The 22387-nt window shown below is 38.2% G+C and overlaps 1 protein-coding gene across 1 annotated transcript in view; it reads right to left on the minus strand.

The window, feature by feature from the left end:
* Window positions 1-8748: 8748 nt before the first annotated feature.
* RFX6 (regulatory factor X6) overlaps window positions 8749-22387 on the minus strand; it is a 32907-nt gene continuing 19268 nt past the window's right edge. Inside the window, exons 10-19 of the mRNA XM_053938857.1 lie at window positions 20108-20157; window positions 19528-19687; window positions 18001-18145; window positions 16646-16755; window positions 14503-14620; window positions 13296-13418; window positions 11855-12064; window positions 10827-11336; window positions 9645-9863; window positions 8749-8915 (exon numbers count right to left, since the gene is read on the minus strand). Of these exons, the coding sequence (XP_053794832.1) occupies window positions 8749-8915; window positions 9645-9863; window positions 10827-11336; window positions 11855-12064; window positions 13296-13418; window positions 14503-14620; window positions 16646-16755; window positions 18001-18145; window positions 19528-19687; window positions 20108-20157 (1812 nt within the window). The remainder of the gene's footprint in view (window positions 8916-9644; window positions 9864-10826; window positions 11337-11854; window positions 12065-13295; window positions 13419-14502; window positions 14621-16645; window positions 16756-18000; window positions 18146-19527; window positions 19688-20107; window positions 20158-22387) is intronic.

The following is a 22387-nucleotide window of genomic DNA, read 5'->3' on the forward strand; positions in this document are numbered from 1 at the left end:
TCTGCCTCGGTAAAAAAATTTCCTTTCTCCCAGCTGTGTGGGATTCTTTTGTTTTATTTCCATGAGGTGTTCTGGTCTGCAGTTTTAGCAGATCCAAATGCATGCTGAATGTGTGCTGAGATGAAGTAGGGCTTTTGCTGGATTCCTGCTTCCTGCTTTGCTGCTCCGAATTTAAATCACTAGGTCAGGCAATTCTGTGCACCCCTTGGTTAAATATGTCTTTTAGTTTTGTTTAATCTTGCCCCAGTTTTGTGTATTCACCTGCATTCTGTTCCTGGCAGTCAGCTTGGCAGAGGTCTTTTGACCAACATGTGAGAGAGACAAACACACTCTCACATCTTGTTGCATAAACCTGAGTTATTGAAAAAAGAAGAGAGAGAGAATTGGCAGGGGATCTTCCCAGCTGTATTCACCAAAATTCACTTTTTTTTTTTTTTTTCTCTTGTTCTAATTTGCCAAAGAATAATTTTCTTTCAGGACAGATTAAAGTGCTAAATCAGACATCAAATGTTCAATATACCTAAATCTCTGATCCAAATGTTCTCCTACATATCATGTCCATCACACAGGTTGCATAGACCTGTGCTATGATCTCAGCCTAATCTTGTTTGGCACTACAGCTTTTGAAGCTCTTCTTGAGGGACAAAACAGATAAAACAGAACTTGAGAGAGGCAGATTTTTGCTGTTTAAGTATTGTCAGCACTCCAGGACTACTGAAGCTGATAGAGGGCTGGCCACCCTTTGGTGTGTCTCAAACTGCCTGTCCCACCGACTCACTTCATGAACCTCTCACAGGGAAATTACTAATTCACCGGAATTCCTGAAAGCAGACAGAAAACTGGTCAATGCAGCGTGATTGTAGGTAGCTGAGAAATTCCATTTACTTCAACCCCATCTGACAGCAGTAGCCATTGTTATCAATTACACTGGGTTTCACTAATTTCAATCCCACTGTAACTATTTCTTTTCATAAATCAGGGCCCTTGTACCATGCTGTAGTTGGGGAAAACTGTAGCATTTGACCCAGTGCTGCTGTAGGCCAGTGACATGAAGTGAGAGCAGTGCCCACCCCCACGCATCCCCTCCCTGAGTTATGTTTTCATCTCCGTGGCTCTCCAGCATGCACTTTCCTGGTAAAGCCATTTCATTAATGCCAGCCAGCAGGAACTGCTGAGTGTGCAACACTTCAGAAGAACTGTTTGCTTACTTGAGAAACTGAATGTGGAAGATGTGGATGCAGATGTGGAAGCCTTGCCTTACCTTTAGAATTGTCAAGAAGATGAAAGAATAGAGAATAGCATTTTCAAATGTGAGACCGGCAGTTTCGGGGGGCTTTACATGTTTTCATGGGTTTTTCTGCTTAGCATGCAAGGGTGAAGATCAGTCTCTTTAAAGATAGATAAGTTTTGCTATAGAAGCAAGGTATCTATATGTCTGTATATTTTTAGAAGATATTTTCTATTACTTACAGGATTAAGGACTCATATGTATCAAAAGCTCTCTTCACCCATCAGTGTTAACAAAGCTGAACTCCAAATGCCATTCAAAAATGCCCAAGCACTTGTTAGTTTATCTCTCTGCTCACCTCTCAGCTTATCCACAAGGACATAGAGCACATAGCCAGATGTTGATTAAACACATTCTTTCCACTGCACACTCTCTGAAACATCTGGTTTCATCCTAGAGGCTGTGTGATGTCCAGTTCTATCCAGTCTGCCATGAGACCAGCATTTCTTGGAGGTCAGAATTAGCTCTTACATTTGCATTGTTGCAGGGCTGCAGCCAGCCTGGGGCTGGAGCTCACCAAGTAGTCCAAGCAGGTGGAAAAATATCTCACCCTCAGACATTGCAGACTGCAGTGAGACTTTCAGGGTCATGGAAAGCCAGCTATGAAGGGGCTTAAAGCTTGTCATGTACTAACTGCATGACAATTACGTGACCTGTTACCAACTAGACATCTCAGTCTTAGCTGAGGCATCTAAGATTCCCACAGGATACATGGAGAGGCTCATGGAAATCATGTGAGCCACAATTCTAAGAATGTCTAAGAGCAGCAAGGGCTAAGGAAAGGGATTTGCTGAGAAAAAGCATTCCTTGGGGACGGCCACCTGCCAAACACTATTTTGCCTGGAGATAGATGAGAAAAGGACAAAGTTTTAGGCTGAAATAGTGCAGTTTTGCTTGCATCTGAGCTGTCCTCAGGGGCATATCCCTTATCAGTGATACATCATTCCTTGACTGCTGGCAGAAGTAGCGTGAATCTCATTCCCAGTTCTTTGGATGGAGCAGGAGACCTGGGAGGCTCCTTTTGAAAGACTGTGAAGGGATGGAGATCACATTGATGATCTAGAGTAGATGTGGACCCTGCAATGGACAAAATATTGGCTTTTTCACTATTTTTCTTCAAAGGGAACAGCTTGGCTAAAGGCTGAAGCATGAGTCTGACTGTACAGGATTGACTGTACAGTCGGGAGATAAAGATCGCTCTGCAAATAGAGAAGAAAACCAAGCTGACTATATAGACTTGTTTTTAATTTCTTCTGATAGCACCATTCCACTACATGTAAACTTTGGAGCAGGATCAGAGATCTGACTTTCTTCCAAATGAGTAAAAACCATGATCAGCTGGAATAGCTCAATATCAAACTTAATCTATGACTTAGTAATTATTTATTTAAGTGAAGTGTTATCTCCCCAGTACAATGGACTGAGTCAATTTCGGTTTCATCCTCAATATTTCACTCTTTTAAAAATTAATATCCAAGAACTTTCCACATAGCTTTTACTTAGAATGAAACTCACTTTTCAATTCTAAAATAAACCTAGTAGTAGGAAGCTTTTTATATTATCTTCAAAAATTCCTTAGACATTGCCCACACTATCAATCATACAATGACATGTATTTTGGTAGTTTCAGAAGTGGAAGTGAAAGAGAACTGTTACTTCCAGGGCACTGAATTGTTTCATCAGTTCTTTCTCAGGAGCCACAAGTTGGGTCACTGCTATCTGAAGAATGCCTGGAGATTGGCCATGTGATCTCTAAAATGCAAGTACTCACCAAGAACTGAAATTTGGGAAGTGTCAGAAAATCACAGCTGTTGTGGATTGGGTGTGGAGGAGCACAGACCCAGTAGGTCAGTCATTGGATGGCATACCTACATAGGAAAAAATGTTTAGAGACAAGGGAATGATGCTGTTAGAGGATTTCATACATCTGGCCTAGTGTTTGAAGGCTGATCATACTTTGAAGATGAAGCTTGGTAACCATAATAGAAAGAGAGGAAGGCCTATTACCATATTACGCACAGTTGGTATTTTTACTGTAATGGAGATTTTCAAAAACATGTCAGTTTAATTAAACTTAGAGTGATCTCTACGTATTTTGATGCCAAACAGGTGACTGATCAATGAAGTCTATACAAAACTGAATTGTATGGGAAAACTAAACTTGACAGAAATCAAAAAGGCATATAGTACTCTAAATTTCACTGCATGTCTCTTTTTACTGCAGCAACCAGGGCACAAGGGCAGTAGGAACATGTGGTCCTTTATTTGATCAGAGATAATAATCAACTAAGCCAAAAGGAAGGGAAGTAGATTTTCCTAGTTCAGTTGTTAATATAATCTTTTACGTGTTCCCAGTTGTGTAACCACTGCTCTGTGCAGCATTGTAACATTCAGCCACTGTTAAATGGGAAAAAACTGTGCAAATAGAAAAGAATTCAAATGTAGAGAGATAGTATTTGATGTCATTCTCATTGTGCAGTGGGCATGATATTTCAAATCCCAGCCCTGCTTTCCTCCTGTTTTACCTGCTTATGCTTTCATTGGTATAAGGCCTCAGGTCCTTGTAAGAAGGGATTCTGCTGAGACTTGTTGCTGCAAATGTCTGGTGACCATGGAAGCAGCATAGCTTGCAGTAAGATCTGCTTTGCTGACCTTTCACCATCCCAGTAGCGTTGGTTATTTGAGGTCTAACCATTAGTAATGTTGCAGCATCTCTCTTGAGGCTACAGGTCCTACAGTCCTTCCATTAAAGGGATCATTCTCATCTTAGGCTGTGAAAGATGCATCTCCATTCCATCAAAGACGTTTCAGCTAATGACTACTTAAACATGCATTAATCTTGCATTACACAATTACTGACCTAGTCCTAGACTTTTACTTCAACTCTTATCTAGAAGTAATGACTCTTATTAATGTCAATAATAACCATAAACCCTTGAAGGTCTTAAATCCATAATTAGTTCAGATTCATTGCTTCATGTTGACCTGAACCTCAACCATAATCTCAGATTTCACAATGCCAGCTTCAGAAGTATGATTGATAATGTGATCTCCATCACCTAAAACTCCAAATTAGTCTCACTTGTTTCTTCTAGATCTGGTTTTATCCTACATGGCTAATCTTCTTACATTTCCAAATGTTAATTTCAAATCAGTTCTAAGTCCAGTCTTAAGGCTAGACCTTGAAAGAATTATATATAACTAGATCATCTGGTCTGACAGTAAGCTTTGTGTAAGCTCAACAGCCCCTGCTAAACATGCAGAAACACCTCACTTTTACCTGTTCTAAGACAATCATAATTAAAGTTCTGAGTACAATATTAACCTATATTGTTCTCTATACATTCTGTTTTTTTCTAGAACTAAGCATAGTTTGTGGGTCCCTCTAAGCAGGAGCATTAAGTCAAGCTTGATGGCCACTTCTAAATCCAACAATATTTTGTCATCTCAGCTTCATGCTGACCCAACGTCTGAAGTCAACCCTTATACCAAAGATAAATCAGATTTAAGCTCCATCCTGAGTACATCACTAGCAAGAAAGCATCAAATGTGCAAGAATTAACTATATAAAGTTAAACACAGCATGCAAACCTTTATGGCAAAAGACACAAGCTAAACTCAGGCATTATGCAGGCTCATCCAACATTGTAGCCTGAATCCAAGCCCATAAACCCAGTCATAGCTATTTCCAAATCCTACAGAGTGCATCATAAAAACTAAACCTACAACCTCTTTCAGGCAGGCAATTTAGCATAGCTTTTCCAGCCCTTATTTGCAGCAGTCCTAAGGCCCATATCAACCAGACCATCCTTGCCCAGACTACATCCCATGGCTAATATAAAATTTAATCCAAACTTTAAAGTTAGGTTAGTGATTCCAGTTAAACCATGGCCCAAAACTATTCATACAAAAGCCTGTTACTTATAATCTGGAGCATATCAAACCTAAAACTAATTCTAATCTATCCTCAGTTTTTAAAAGCATGTTCAGCCTCCTGAACTATGCTGATCTAATCACTAGCAGGCAGCCTCAACCCTTTTAAGTTTTGCTTGATGGCACAGTAATGTTGGTGGTGTGGGATACTCAGCCTGTAGCAGTACACCTCTGTCCACAGGTATGGCATTAATAACCTGTATTGATTCTTTAGTGTCAAATATCTGTTTTTCTAAGACTGATAACATCTCTACAGGTTTTCTCCAAGTGCTCTAAGAGTGGGGTTTTTTTGTACCACTGTTTCTTGCTCCATAAGCCTAATGTCCACTCAGTCCTGACCCCATACTGAGGGAAAAAATACTGTGTTCCATCATACAAAACATCTGTTCCTACTCTTGTCTTTCTGTGACCTTCTAATAGCCTGCACCAGATATGAGGCTCTGGGTCGAAGACTCCCTTTCTCTCAGTGACCAACAGTCACTTATATGCTGATCTGACCAGTGATTTAGCGTGTGGTATGACAGAACAATACACAGGTTTACCTTTTGCAAATTATTTCACTGTGCTTTCATTGCACATTTAAAGGTAAAAGCCAACCTTCTTGCTAATTTTGAGTTTGGAGCAATATTCCCATGGTCCTAATTACCTTCAGGGTCAAAGAACTGCATCCCTCTTCCAGCACAAATTCTGTACAGCGAGGCATGGGCTCATGGCTCACAAGACAATTGGTTCTTCTCCATTGTTACTTCATCTTAGTTGATATAATTTGTATAGAATCACTTTTACTTTAGAAGTGGAAGCAAATTTGACTTGCTTACCCACCTCTTTTGCCTTTCCTAACACTAGTTCAGAGTAATTGATACTGACAAAATAGATCAAAAGCATTTAATTTTTTATGTTTCTTTCTCAAAAAAAGGGCTTTACTTTTCCTTTAGTCAAGATTCATTGACACTGATTGTACTCAATAAGTACAATTTTTAAATTTTTAACAGAGATTTCCAGGCATGTATATATTAAAACCAATGTATTAATGCATCCACAGAAATGCAACTGAACTTAATAATACAAAACCACCAAATAGCGACTCCATTAATTCTTCATATAATTTACTGCAATTCACAAAAGCTATGAGTTATTTCATTTTATACAGACAAAATGTACTGAATTCATCAAACCATTTATTTGATTGAACTAATGAGTCATAAAATAGAAATTTCTCATTTGGTTTTTCTAGTTACAATTATGATGGGTTTGTTTTGTTCTGCAGCACTATGAGAGAATTCTCTCACTTGGCTATTTGAATATTAGAATATTTTTATTGCTCTTTGCTCTTGACAATGAACTGCAATTTCCAACAGTGTGATACTTCTTGCTACTTTGTGTTCTGCAGCTTTCTGGAGAATCTGCGCATTACTGACATATGATCATATCTCAGATGATGTGCAGACACAGTAGTTTATGGGGGGGGAACCCTAAAAAACCCAACAAAACCCAGTGCAAAATGGTTCACATAACAAAAAGAAAATTACTGGAAATGGTGCATATAAATCCCATATCCCATTTGAGAAATTACGTACACAGAGTTCTTTTTATGTGGAGCCTAATGGACTAAGACCCTATCTGCTAGTGATTGCCTACTTTCTCTAAATTCTACATATTCCCCTCACGTACATTCAACAACCTGGAAGTTTTGACCTTAAATTAATAATTTGTGCCATGTCATTTGTTAGCTGAGGGAGCTAAGGATCTCAGGATAGTGACATATCCCTTGCTCTAGTGGCACATTCCTTACCGTCATACTCCCCTTCCCATTTTAACTCCTTGCAACAGGAGGCATCTCCTCCCCTGTCACTGACTATAGAGGTGACCTGCATACATAGGGAGGGAACCATGTCCTTTTATAGGACAAATGTTAGGACAAAATATATCCTGAACAGTCATGAAGTAAGAAGTCTTTTGCAGTACTTAATTCATTTGCTACAAAGCTTTGCCCAATAAATATTGAACAATCTGTGTTACCATTACATGTCGTTGAGAATTTGTATAGAAACCAAAGCTTTCTTGCACCATTATGGTACTTTTGGTCACAGCCTAAGTCTTCATCCAGAATTAGGAAGCAATTGAGCTGAAGTCTTCCACTTCTCAATTACTGAGCTAAGGTGTCTTTTTTCTACATAAAGTGTTTAATATCCAGAATTATTCAAAACCCAGTCCAGTCAATGCTTTTGATTGCTTTTCTACAGTCCAACTTCTGACGATAGAGAGATACTGAAGGAAGTTATACAGAATTAGAAAGAAGAGCTTCATCCTGGTGTCCCATTTTCCTCCACCAAAAAATGTACTTTTCCTCAATTCCACAATATTCAGCATATATTTAATGGACTGAATGGGAATGGATTGAAACCCAAACCTGAATCTTGTGTTGGGACAATCTGATTATAAAATAACACCTGCTATTTCATGAATGCATAGCAAGAAGTTTGTTTTGTAATGTGTTCTCTTCTCTGTCCTCTGTAACACCACTAGTGAATATTCTTGGCTTCTCTAGAAACATAAATAAGTGTGTGTTTGTGCACAGATTATCATGGCATTCGTAAAATACTTTTTAAAATTAAAATAGCTGTTGAAGGGTTGCAAAAAATTTTAATAATCTTTATTACTTTCAGTCTCAGTTTACACAGTTGCCCTAAACCAGTGAAAGCTGATGAACATATTTTTATGGATTTCCATCAGAAAAAGCTTTGGGCTGATACCACAGGTAATTCTGAAATCCCACAACATTTAGTGGCACAGTTTCATTTCCTTCAGTTATCCAGCTACAGTAGCAGGCTACTGCAATTAGTTAGCTTGCGATATTTGCATGTTTTGTTGGTTTTATTTTAAGAGGAAGAGAAATAAAATCTCCATAATATGTTTTATTTATTTCCTGAGGACTTTCACTTACACAGGTAGGCACTAAACATTTGAAATTGACTTTCCAGAGCACAACAGTAAAAAAACTTTAGAGTTTGGCTTAGTTTCGTTTAAAACAGTAAAAACTGACCTTGTAAACATTTCCATAGGAGGTAGGATACATACATTTGACAGTCTGTCAAATATGAGAAAGTAAACAGTTACTCTGGTCCTAATAAATAATGAGCAACACAGGCATTAAATAAACATTTTATATATATATAAAAAGATATAAGTGAAAGACTAAAATAGCATTTTTAATAAATTAGGAATAGATGTAATAATTTCTTTACAACTTATTCTTGCATGCAAGAATCACTGACTCTTTCTGCTTACCCTGAATTTCTGACCGAAAAGCTGTAATGGTGAGAACAATCCTGAGAGATTCACAAGCAGGACCCAATCTAAATATGGCTATTTTTTGTGTGTGGAGGGCTGATAACATTGCTAAAATGTCTTCTTTAACACCTATATGTACTACTTTTATCTTCCAGCAACTTGGAAGGGGATTATCATCATAGCCTTAATGTCTGGGGTTGGAAAGTAAGCTTAGGGCACAGACATGTCTCTCTCACTTAGGTTCCTCCAGCAGCTGCTCCCATGAAGACAGTGTTGATTGGTGGTAAAGATGGCACCATATCTCTGCTTGGTGGGGCATGGACCTCCAGATTTTCCTGGGAAGGGAACTGACCAGATGCTCCATACATACACTGTGAAGAAGATGTGGTTTGCAAGTTTGAAGCTGTGGGGAAAAAAGGCTAACATCAGTCTAAGTTTTCAATTTATTGAATTTAACAAAAATCACAATCCAGTTTCATTTGATGAAAGCTCCTATCTACCAGGCACATCATCTGAAGGACAGAAATGTCTGATCTTCTGTGCAAGATTAACAGGTAAGCAGTAGGAAGATGTAATCTTGTGTAGAAATAAAGTGCCCTAGCTTATATCTTCCATGCAACCCTTTTTAGAATGTGAGACCATACTTGGCTGCTATTTGTTTAAGGCATATACCAAAATAAACCCTTCAGGATTGGGTATTTCTGTCAGTGGGAGCTTTGCCTATTACACAGTTCTTGAAGCACAGAATGGGGGACCAGAGCACAGGAAGTAAATACTGAGACAGCCCTGACCCAGGATTCATTTGATCTGTTTGACAGTGAGGATCTCCAAGAGACTCTAGAAAAGCCCAGTCTATTATTAGCTTACTTAATAATTAGAAAGTGCTTCCTAATACACGTTTTTATGCAACTCAGGCCAATCATTCCACTGCTCCTGGACAATGGATTATAGACCTCCTTATGGAAGCAAATTTATTAAACTCAGTTTTAAGGAAATCACATCCAGAGTACCGAGCTGTTTCATCTCTGTGTTGCATTCCATATATTGTGTATGTGAGCTACAATTTAATACTCAGCATTTGATAGGATACTAAAAAGTTCAAAGCTGCTCCTCAGTTGTTGGCTGTACTTACGCATAGGGGTCCGGCAGACAATAGAAGGTGAGGACTCTGAGTAGTAGGAGCTCGTCTGTTTTCTTCTGCCGTCATCCAAGATGTTCAGCGGATCATGTACATCACTGTAGGATGGCAGTGGCCGAATGCTGCTGACACTGCTGATTACAGAAACATGTTGGTCCACCATTGTTCCAAGTCTGTGAGATTCTGAATAATTTATGCTGTTTCCATAATATCCTAATTGAAGATTGGAAAAAAGAAGATGAATGAAACTACTGGGTAGTGTATGAGCCTGTGATAACCTTGGAAAATCAGCACTTGTTACTGGATGAAGCCCTTCACAATAAGATTATTTATATACACACACAGCCCAGGAAAGTAAGCAGCATACGAAAAGACTGACCCAAAAGAGAGGTGGTAACAAGGAAACCAAAATATGGTAAGGGTTCAGTCATGCCTTCAGTATAGAAAATTGTTCTTTCCTTCTAAGTTCAGAATCAAACAGCCTGCAATCATTGGCCTTACGAGACACCATGGGGAGTCCTATGCACAGTTCAGTGCTTCCTTCTGAAGCTTACAACAAGGAAAGCATGCATGGAAAGAAAATCTGCAGGGTAATAGGTACTCACTGCATAGACAAATCTGTATAAAAGTAACATTTCCACTGTGTCTTTCCTCCAGAAGAGGGAGGTGTTTTGCTGACTATACCTCTGAAGCAGTGATTTTATATTTGAAGTATGAGAAATGAGAGGGACAAAATCCCAAACTATTGCTAGTGCACATTTTTATACTTTCCACCCTGCAACTCGAATGGTCCATTATGCTGATCCCTGAGGTAAGCTATCTTGTGTCTTCTCTGTTTCATAGCAAATGTTTTGGGAGCTTTTCAAGAGATTGTTAAACCACAAGATCATCCTGGTTTTGCTTCTTTTTGCAAGATATGGTGATGATACCAAAGGAAGATTAACATAAGGCAGGAGATGCATTTGAGGTCAACTGAGGATTCACCAGAGGAAAATAAACCCTTAAGTAGATTATTAAGCTGCTTTACAATCTCTGTGTGTTATCAAGAAGTGGAAAACAGGAATGTATAAATAAAAGCTGAAATACATCTTCCATAGAAAAAAAAGGCAGAGAAAAAGCATTTTACTCCAACAATGAAAGAGAAACAAAAGGAAAAAAGAAAACATGTATTTATACCATTGGAAGCATTAGCAGGATAAGCTGCTCCTGGACATGTAGATACTGAGTTGTTCAAGAAATTGAAACTCCCGCTATTCAGAAACTGCATATTGTGTGTGTCCTGAGACATGCTGGAGGGACCATAGCTAGAAGGGGATCTGGCATTGTAGGGAGACACGGCACAGCTGTTGCTGAAGTAGTCTCTGGAGAACTGCTGTTCACTCAAGGCATTGAATCGGCTGGACTCTGCTCTGTGATCGTAAACTCCTGAGGTGGAATGGGCCTGTGTCCTGAACATAGCCTGGTAATTGGAATTATTTCCATAGTAATTCTGATTAGTTTGTGACAAAGTCTGATAAAGAGGTTCTGAGTAGGAAGAGCACTGTGAATGTGTCGATAACATGGGACCTACACTGGGAGGTCTCACAGCCATTGGTCCCTGGTTGATAACACTTCCTCGGCTGACCATGGCTGGTGAAATGGGTGGAGTCATGAGGTGACCAGTGCTTTGAGACAGCTCCATTTGATCTGGAATAAATAAACATTAACCGTGATTAGTGTCCATATCTCAGTACTGCTGTTAAGACACAAACCCTCTAATGAAGTGCAGATTACCATTTGAAACCTTTACAGAAGTAATGCACTGGCCCCCACCTATATAATTCACAACTTTTATTTCATGGTTTCAGGATATAAAACTTCTCCCTTTCATTCTCCAGCTTCAAGGTGCCACATTCAGTAGGAATTTTCAACAGTTAAATACTTATGTGTTCCAGGTTTACTGTTCATTCTCTCCTCACAAGAACCTCACCAAGCCAAGAGTTCTAAGAGAGTTTTACAATTTTTCCAAGAGGAACTATTACTGGCAGGGTAATTACAATTGCTGACTTCTGTAAATCACCACAGAACGTGAGCTCATGAAATGTTGTTTAATAGAGGTCTTCATAAGTGCATGTGATCATGGCTCCTTCTACAGCAATGTTACCACGAACTGAAAGACTAACAGGCAAATTAGGGAAGGAGAAGCTGGAAGAGTTGATACACACCTGTCAGCTGCATACTCTCCCCATCTCCTGTGGTGAAGGGGTTCAGACCAGAAGGTGCACTGCTGGGCTGGCCAGCTGACAAGGACACGTAGGTTTGCTCTCCTAGGCACTCGTTTTTGACTGAAGTGTCACTGGGTAGAGGAGTGGCTTTGTTGCGATTTGCTAGGAAGCAAGAGCTTGGTGATGCAGTGAAGGTGGCTTTGCTTGCATCTGGAAGGGTAAATGAAAAACCCTTGCTGGCTGTTATGTATCCTCACTGCACATTAGTTCTGTTTGTATCATTTTCCCTGACCACAGATCTACATCGCACAGTTTCAGCTCCTTACTGAAGCCATCATATTGAAAGTATGAATTTGATTTATTCCCTTGAAGTAAATGTCAACAATGAAGTCAAGTAAAGTGCATTAAGACTGAATCAGGATCAACACTTCATCCTAAAGAATTAACAATGGCAACTTTAGAATGCCTGAACTCTCTTTTCATATTGATATCTAGGGAAAAGCATCTGTTATACTCAAGAGTTCTTCAGCTTTTTGCAGACTATTGATAAAGTCAGTTTTGCTGTTCTTCAGAGGAAACCATGATTTTACCTTATGGTTTCAAGTACTTCACCTAAACACACAAGGATAAGGCAACTGTCATACAGGTCAAGTTTTTTTTTTTGGAGGTTGAATTGAAAGAAGTGCAGCACTTACTGTCAGACAAATTCTATGCATGTTTCCTGTAGCAAAGTGAAGATTTAGAGTAACAGTAACAAAAAAGCTAAGGATTGACTGCCAATGCTAATGCTAATAAAAAATAATTCTGCAAGCTTCTGAAGTTTCACTGGAATTTTAATGATTAACTTGGATCAGAACTTGATTAAAATCAATCTTCATTCTTTTTATAGCAAAGGACCTGGAACATATAATTTCAAACTGTCTAGCTTTGAAGATGCCTGGTAGATGGAAAATGTTAAGGATACTGTTTTCAAATAATTTTGTTTCTCTTCCATGTAGTAATGCTTCAACCACATGGTACATAGGGCTCCAAACTTGACGCTGAAGGGATATTTGCACTCAGGTAACATTTAATAGATTCCTGGTTCAAGTTGTAATTACATATTTAAGCTTTGGGGAAAAACTGGATAAGGAATTCCTGCCCTTTCTGCTATTTATACCTCTTTTCACACTTCAGTTCATGGCCCTTCAGATGTACCTACAAATCTTTGCTGCATCCAAGATAATTTCAGTGATCCTTAGTATTGACATTCCAACAAAATGTTATGAAGTGGACTGTGGTAGGAAGGTGGGAATGAATTGCTGAGTGAATGGTCACAAACCTTCCAGATGAATTTGACCATGATGCACATAGCCACACCTTCAGGAGAACACATTAAACTGTTTCTACTTAAACAAATACATCAATTTCTAAACATGCAAAAGAAGCAAGCTCTAGTTACCTAAATTCTTCATGTATTTGTCCAGTAGATTCTGGAGTTCTTGTTCTTTGTCATTATTGAACTGTGTCTCCATGGCAAGCAGGATGTACTCATCTAGTAACATGCGGATCAAATGAAAAGAACCTTTTGGAGGAGAAAGAGAGAGAGTAGCTGAGTTATCTTTGTGACCATCTCTCACCACTCCACAAGAAGCCAGTGAAACAAACAAATAATTGTGGACTTTAAATGACCTGGCAAGACCAACAAGGAATAGTGCCTAACTTCTAGCTCTAATCTCTCTTTGCACTGGCCCACCTAGCTCAATTGTTTACTGTCCTGTAGGCTATTTGACCACTAATTACATCAAAGAAAAATACTGATGAAAGTGAGACATGCTTTATACTTGAAGAGAGCACACAGTGGAACTAGATAAGGCTGAAGTCTGCTAGAATGCCTCTGCTCTATTTCTGTTTGCCTTGTGCTAAATAACCAGACAATAACTGGTAAAGTCTTTGACCTTATTTCAAGGATATATCACATTAAAAAAATGTATGTGTCCCTACAGCCATTCAAATACCCTCTGAATTTTAGATAACAATGTACCTATGGCTAAAGATATGACATTACATACTAGAGTTTGTTTCACTTGCTCTGTCATCTTCTCTCTTATATAAGTTTCTTTCTGAGTGTTCCCAAAAATGTAAACATTCCTAAAGATGCACGTGAGCCTTGATTTTTAAAAGGCACAAGCACTATTAAATCCATCATCTACTGATTCCAAAATTAAGTGTGTGATGCTGCCAAATTCCTTTTGCTTTTATTAAAACACACCATGCACCAGAACTTATATACAACGGTATTTTTTAACCAAACTGATCCACAGGCAAAACCAATAATTTAAATCTTTTGTCTCTTACACTGAGATATGCAGTCATTGCCATATTAAAACAAACAAAGCTTCTAGATCTTAAATGTCAAAGCAGTATCAAAACAGCAATTCAAAAGAAAAATACCATTTAGAAACAACCCTATGACATAGGTCACCAGCAAAATATTGCTAGTATTTACTGTAAAATGTTAGTTTGAAAAATACATCACACAGTATTTATGGCTTTGATCAAAGAATTTTTAGATTGGCATGGGTTCCTCAGCACAGGAAATAGTGGAAAGCTGGTAAGTGCTTAACATATATGTACAAAATATGAGTGTTTCTATAAAGCTCAGGTACCAAAACTTGATGCGTTGTTTAGAGTTAGGTTATGCATCACTCGAGCACCGAAGAAGCTCCATTTCAGAAGGAAGTCCTGAGCCCTCTTTTTTAAGGACCTCCCATTTTGCTTGCTTGCCTGAAAAAGAACAGTAAAATACTGTTAGGTATGCTCACTTGCTTTCTGCCAACAGGAGAGGAGAACTGAATATCCTTGAGAGTTCAAGGAGTGCTTAACTCAGGCTGATGTGGCAGTGACTCAAGTTGCCTGATTCAAACTATCTCCTTGCTCTGTGACCTAACTTGGTAAAAGAGCAGCCTTCACTCCTTCGAGTGCAGTCATAAAATGTTGTCTGTCAATGTCAGATGAAGCAAACTGCTTACTGCTTGGGCCCTGATGGTACAGAAATCACTCCATATTCTAGTATTAAAGGTGCCAAGTTGTTCTGTAACTATACAGGGAAGGGAGGGAGGGAGGCAGGAAGGAAGGAAGGAAGGTCCCACCCTCAGGCACTGTTATTCCATAAAAACAAGGAATAGAAATTAGTCTTTATACTTTAATTTAATCTCTGTAATACTGGTCAGAATTTCTCTTACAGAAAGGTCTGTTACCATCATGATGATCAAAGTGATGCTTTTAATACTGCTCATTTCATACAGTCACTTTGCTCTCGCAGTGATTTGTTCCGTGTGGTAACATATGCCCTGTTACTTTCTCCAACAGCAGGCAGAAAGAAGCTGTTGTGTGAGTTTGACAGTAGCCACACTTTAGCATGAACAGAAGGCAAACAGCAGTGGAAGGATTACATGTTCTGTAAATGATTAGCTTCTGCTCAAGTTGACCTAGCTTCATATCAAAACTTGTTGGTACTTCTTCCGTAAGTACAGGAAAACAATGCTAGGAACCATACCCATTAGCTTTAATAATATGGTGTCACATAGTAGATGCTGAACGAAAATTGCTTCACCTTTTCTGCCTGACTTGCTTATGAGGAATTGTCTTCTGAGATTGTGGAATGAAATTTAGACCATAATCATTCCAGTCTAAAATAAATTGAGATTACTCAGCTTCAATGGAATTTTTTTGCCTAGGGAGATTTCTGTGTATATAAGGACTTGCTTTGGCTCTGCTGCCCTGAGTAATCCAAAGCTCCTCACTGTGCTGCTCACATGTCAGCAATTGTTAGGAAACTCAGAGTACTTTAAAAGGAAAGAAATTATCACTGCCTCCATTGAAATTTGGAAAACAGGCAAAGAAAGGAAAAAGGGTATATCTATGGTTTTCCTGTAAGTGGCAGTCTCTCTTCTGCCAGCCAGTTGATGCTAACTCTATTGTCTCAACCTTTTGCACCCATTCATATCAAGATCCTACCTAAAATGATGAATAAGATACTGCATTTTCAGATAAAAAAGTCTGATGAGAAGGCCAGTGTTCAGCTATTAGCCAACAATATGTAACACCTCATTCTACTAGTTTACAGTTATTAGAGTCACAGATTGGTTAAATATCTTTTACTTAGCTATAAGAAAAAATAATTTCTTTTGTTCTGAACTGTAGCTTATTAAACCCTACATAACTACATGCATATAAAATACTTGTGATGAAAATGCATCTTGGTAATTGAAGATGGGAAGGGGAATCCCATCAAAACCATCAATTACTGAGTGAAGCACCTTAGAAAGCTACAAAACTGTAGCTTTCTACATTTCCATCCTGAAATGTAGAAATTCTTCAGGATGCTAGCTACTTCTGAATCCACCTGCTGCAGTAATTTATACCACACACAGTACCACCTAAATGCCATGGAAGAGAGAATTGCTTCTCTAAGAAACAACTTTTGCTCACCTTACTCAGAGCAATCCCCCTGCGATTCTGCAGGCACACATAAGGTGAGAGGGTTTCTGTCATGTACAGTTTGTGAAAGTGCTGACTTTAGTGTTTTAGCTACCATACTTCTTAGTTTGTCACACACATAAGACCACTCAGCATGATTAATCTGGACTAATATCACTGGAATCTTTGACACCAAATTACAAACTTCCCTGTCACAGTAAAGGAGATAGGAGCAGAGATGAAAATTCCTTGTGAAAAATCAGTGGGACTGCATAAGGAGTTAGGGGAGTAGGATTTGGTCTGGAATCAGGCAGAACATTAGAAAGGTACCTTGATAACCCTTTGCTCAACCACAGTATCCAACCATTCAATAAATGATTCCACAGTGGCATTCTTCTTTAGGAGGTCCTTCAGTTCTTGGAACACTGTAATAGAGTCATCTACCATGTAAAAAGGAGAACATATCATTGCACTCTATTCTGAACATGAGAAAAAGCCACTCACCAGCCATATGACAATATTGTAGCATGGAAAGGAAAAATCAAAGAATTAGAGCAGCGAAGAAATAAGTAATTCCCCAACAAAGCAAGCACACACACATCCATCACACACATGTATTTTAATTACTTAAGCATTACAATGATACAGGTTGTAAGACAATGAAGTTTTGTAAGAAAATAGAAGTAAAAGAAGATTATTGCATTTTCCATTCCTTTGTAGATTCAGTATTGAAAACCTATCTAACAAAACCTTGCTAATAAAGCTTTCTCTGTAATATGGCAGATTTGCAGTGTCTTATGTTTCTTTCATATTTTACAAGTTTGTCACAATATGATATAATGTTAATTTCCTCAATTCCCATATTCAAAAAAGTGCCTGAAGGACCAGTTATTTCTCGTCTTCTTTTCTTTTTTAACCAGTGTGAAAGAAGACAAAGAATAAAATAAAAAATAACTACCAAAAAAAAAAAGTGGGAAAGGGGCAACCCAAATGAACATGTGAATAGGATTGTGAATAGTTAAAGAGAACAAACTTTCATAATCAAAGAAATTATATTTACAGGACAACACACTGCTATTCCTTTCAGCTCCTGAAACTCTGATCAACATGACTCCTATGATAAAGTTCTCTTTTTAATAGAGAAAATGACTATATCTATTTTTCAACAATGTATATGATAATTAACTACCTCAAAATTTATAATTCACTCTATTTTGTATATGAAAATAGCTGCTGCACTAAATAGAAAATTACATATATTTTTAAAGCTCAGCTCTCAGAAGAAAATACGATTAATTAAAAAAAGTAAACTAGTTCAAATATCCATTACATTAGGCCGTAATGAAATGGAATTTCAGACAAACCTTTCAAGAACTGATCTATACAATATCCCCATATAGGATAGGGCCAAGTTTCAAAAGAGGTTTGCAACTGACATGTAAATGGATTTTTCAGCAACCATATAAAGTCATCTTGCTGGGATAACTTTCCAGCACAACCGTCTGTTCTTGTAGGACATGCTAGGGCAACCAATTGGTTTTCTTAACCTACTGAAGTTTATGGTGAACTAGATTAGAGAAAGCAGAGTCTATGAGTGGCCTGTCTCAGTCAGTCCAAGTAGACTGCTGTGGCATGGAATGAAAGAATGTACTTTTAATGGTAAAAATACATCACCATGGACTTACATTCACTGTAAACTTCCCCATCAGAGTCTGTGCTCCCTGAAACTGCAAGAAAGGCCTGAGAACCAATACTATTCAAATCAACTTTTTCAATATCTGACACCATGGAATTCACCACATGCTGATCAAAAAGAGCTGGCCGAGCAATCTGCAAGAGAAAGAAAGGTAAAATGCTGAGACCCTCTTGTGGTTTTGCCCCAGCTGGCAGCTAAGCACCACACAGCTACTCACTCACTCCCTACTCTGTCAAGGGATGGGGGAGAGAATTAAAAAAATAAAAGTAAGAAAATTTGCTGGTTAGGTTGAAAACATAATATTCTTTAAAAGAAATAATAAAAATAACAATAATAATTTAAAAGTTTAAAAGAAACACCAAAATGCAACAATTAAAACAACTGATCACCACTAACTGAACAATGCACAGCCAGGTCCCTGAGCAGTGGTTCCCTGCCAAACATTCCCCCAGTTTTATTGTTGATCTGTGGTAAGGAATACCCCTATGATCAGCTGGGGCCAGCTGTCCCAGCTATGTCCCCTGCCAACTTACACTATGCACCTCCAACTTACAGCAGTGTGGTGTAAGAAGCAGAAAAGACCTTGGCTGTATGTGAACAGTGCTCAGCAGTAACTAAAATAGCCCTGAATTATCAATAGTTTTCAGTATAAAGCCAAAATATAGACCCATACTATGATGAACAAAATTAACTCTATCCCAGTGCCAAAACCAGTACAGGCCCACACCTGGGGATCACCCAAAAAACTGCTCAGAGAAGAATCATATTATGTTTAATTTTATTGTCATGGCTGGGTTTATCACAGATCTAATGAGATAATGTTTCCCTTTCATTACACTCCTGATGCTCTTCTAATGTGCCTTCCTATCAGATTATCTTCACAAGATCACCCATATGCTGTTTTTGTATTTATGAAAGAGAAAACCAAGTCAAGATGAATCTCTGGTGTGCCTCCAGTTGTTCATGAGGGCTATCATTTCAAAGCCCAAGATGCTACCATAGAAGGAAGTTCCTCGAAATGCATTGTATCCTTTTGAATAATTTACAAAACCACCACACGGAGGTGACTCCTAATTGCAGATACCTGTGTCCTGACAACAAAGCCTTGGAGTCTCCAACTACCTGTCACTCCCACTTCATCTTTCCACTCAAAAGTCATATAGAAAGAGAACAACATGGACAAGGCAGCAAATCTTTGCTAGGCAAGAATTATCCCGTGTTTTCCAATTTGATGCTAAAGAAAATACACATATATTCCACTTGATTGTTTTATTGAAAAAGGTTCCTGTGATGGCATTATAACCATGGTCTTTGCTCTCTTTTCTGGTACAAAAGTTTCAAGTTCTGGTCAGATCTATTTATGGTCACTTTCTAATCTCATGGTTAAAACTACAAGATTTAAGTCTTCTATGGCTGAAGGTCAACCTTGAAAAAATAATGCATTGTATCTCATAGACAGAAAGGTGCAATGAATACAACTGTCACATTTTTGAATGTATAATCTTATTCTGTTTACCTGTGCTAGGTGTAGGAATGACGTCTGTCGTTTCAGGGAGGAAACAAATCTTCTTGCAATAGGCAATTTCTTATCTATCAGGCTTTCCGGTAGATTTTCCAAAGAGGAAGCAACCCACTGTTCCCAGTTTTTTGCAAAACTTCTTATATCTGCCAGTAAACTATAAGGGAAACAAAAAGTGATTTAGAGAATCATCAATAAAAATTGTCTGGCATTAGTTTAAATAATTGGGTTTCAATCTATGGCTAACAGACTTCTGAACATATCTGGAAATTCCTCCTCAGGTGTTACCAAAAGAAACAGGAAATGACCAATCATTGATCTATATATTGACTGCATATTGATACATACCCCCTCTGGGAAAAACTGTGGGCCAGTTGGGACACTAAAATGCTATCTAATATTTTAAGGCTGTTCTACAGCTGCCCTCAGAGCTGAAGCTATTTTGCCATACATACTCTACTGCTCTAAAAATGAACATAAATGAAGTGAGAAAATTTCTCTAGAATATAGAATTACTGGTATTTAGCTGGAATATGCCTAAAATCAGAATGTATCATGATTGTTTTCAAATACCTACCTTTCTGGCATTTCTTGCATTGTTGCAGGGATGAGTACATCTGTAAGAACCTTCAAAAAGTTAACAGAAAATGACATCATGCTTCCACTGGCCATTTATTCATTCAATCATGTCTGTCTTGTCTACTTAGATTGCAGAAAATTTACACAGAATAAAGCCATTCAAACTACTGTCCAGGTATTTATATGCCTGGATTTTTCCAATCACTATTAGACAGGAACATATGAGATATTTATATACTTATTGTGTATCCTCATAGCAGTAAAATGAGGAAAAAACCAAACAAGACATGCTATCCCCCATGTCTTAAAGAAGGGACATCAGTAGAAGTGAGATGCATAAACACTTTGTCTTTTCTAGCATCACCAAGTCTCATAAAGCAGATACTCAAGCATCTCCCAAGTCCTTGAGTGCTGTTGACTCTTCTTTCTACCAAACTGGACGTGGCACTGCCGGCATTCAGAGTTCAGCCATAGAGCTCCCTGTAGCTAAGTGAGGCATGGAACAGTTTTGGCAAAACACAGTGCCATCTGGCATGCCCCCTAGGAAATAGTACTGTGGAGGACAAAGTTGTAAGACGGTATTCCATAAATCTCCTTTCTCTGTTAATGTAAATAGTTTGATAACAATCCAATGTAATTCCTTCTTCCTTCTGTCAGCTGTGATGTCAAGAATATCTAACATGATTATAGATAAGAAATAGAGAGAGACACAGAAGAGGCACAATAACAAATTTATGAACTTCTGAATAATTTGGTCTTACTCAATTTATAATTTAATGTTCCTCTAGTATTTCTTCTTCTGTCACATTATATCTATCATAAGTAAAGTTAATATTGAATCTATTGAGACAACACATGTAGAGTAGGGAAAACCTCATAAACTCAAGGTACATTATAACCTCTACAAGTAAATGAGGCTTAATGACCCATCTCCTGGCTAGTAATTATGATTCTTGATGCTAATTACCTCTGCTTTACTCTGCTAACTAAAACACTTCTTACTTTACAGCTTTTTATGCTTCTAAGAAATACATATTTTCATCTTTTCAGAATTTTCCCCCCATATTTTTGTACAGTAAAGAAAGACAGATTACAATAAGGCATCAGAGCTAAAAAGCTTCAAGTCTTTTGCTTTGACTGGATGGTGTTTACCATTAAACCAATAGTTATTTCTTCTCATTGATATATGATGTGAAATCTGTTAGAGAGACACTTATATGAGAATCCTTTCCTATTTCTATGGCATGTCCTATCAGAGCAACTTAAAGTCCTTTGCATCTACTAAATAATCATCAGATCTGACTTTGCAAATTAAAAACTCAGGAAACTTTGGTGGCATTATTTTGTTTTTTTCCTAGTGGTCTATAACTTATTCCTGACCTTGCAACACTCCTAAGGCTCAGTTAGTTTCAACTTTTTATGTAGTCATGCCATGAATTAGATCAAAGGTACAAAAGCTCCCCAAAACAAGTATTCCTTAAATTTTTTCTTAGACCCAGAGCAGTTTAGAGTGTAGCAGTTTTGCTGGTACATGTAGCAGCAAGGGAACAGAAAAGAAAGGCAGCTGGCTGATACCTATCTCTTCGAGCCAGGTCTCATAAGCTCTCAGAGAAAAGTATCACACTCAAGATAGCTCAGCTACCTCAGATGGCATAAAATTAGTAGGGTGATTTCTGTGACAGTGTTGGAAACAGAAAAGTTCTAATAAAAGGCAAAATAACAAAGCTCTTTACAGAGAAAGCTCTAGCTAGGGTAAGAGGTTCTTGCTCTTGCGAAAACAATTCAGAAAAGTGATTACGTCTTTTGTTCTCTTCTTTTTCTAGTGAATTGCTTAGGTGACACTTTTTGACTTCTGTCTAATTGGCTATCCTTAAGTTTGAGGTGAAGTCCTCAAGGTCTTATGAGGTGTCTTTTAACCAAATTGAGGAGAAAAACTTCTGGGCTTTTTTCCTTTTTAAGGAGACAAAGGATAATTTGTTTACTCCATCAACAGGAGGCACATTTCTTCATCTGGCAGGAAGGGCAATAATGTCTTAACCCCGTACTTTTCCAGCTTGGTAGCATGAAACCATGACTTGACATAACTTGTGAGCAGCAGACTGGCATGTGGAATCACCTTACAGATGTGCCAGACTCTCTTTTCTGGTAGAAATTACAATAACCTTTCAGTGAAAACAAGGCTTCAGTTTTCATCCAGGATTACCTTAGTGAGCCTTGTCAGTGAGCACATGAGTCTTTCTTTTAGCTACATTCAAGCAAGCACATCAGGGTTTCACTG

This window comes from Vidua chalybeata, chromosome 3 (genome assembly GCF_026979565.1).
Source record: "Vidua chalybeata isolate OUT-0048 chromosome 3, bVidCha1 merged haplotype, whole genome shotgun sequence".
Lineage (NCBI taxonomy): Eukaryota > Metazoa > Chordata > Aves > Passeriformes > Viduidae > Vidua > Vidua chalybeata.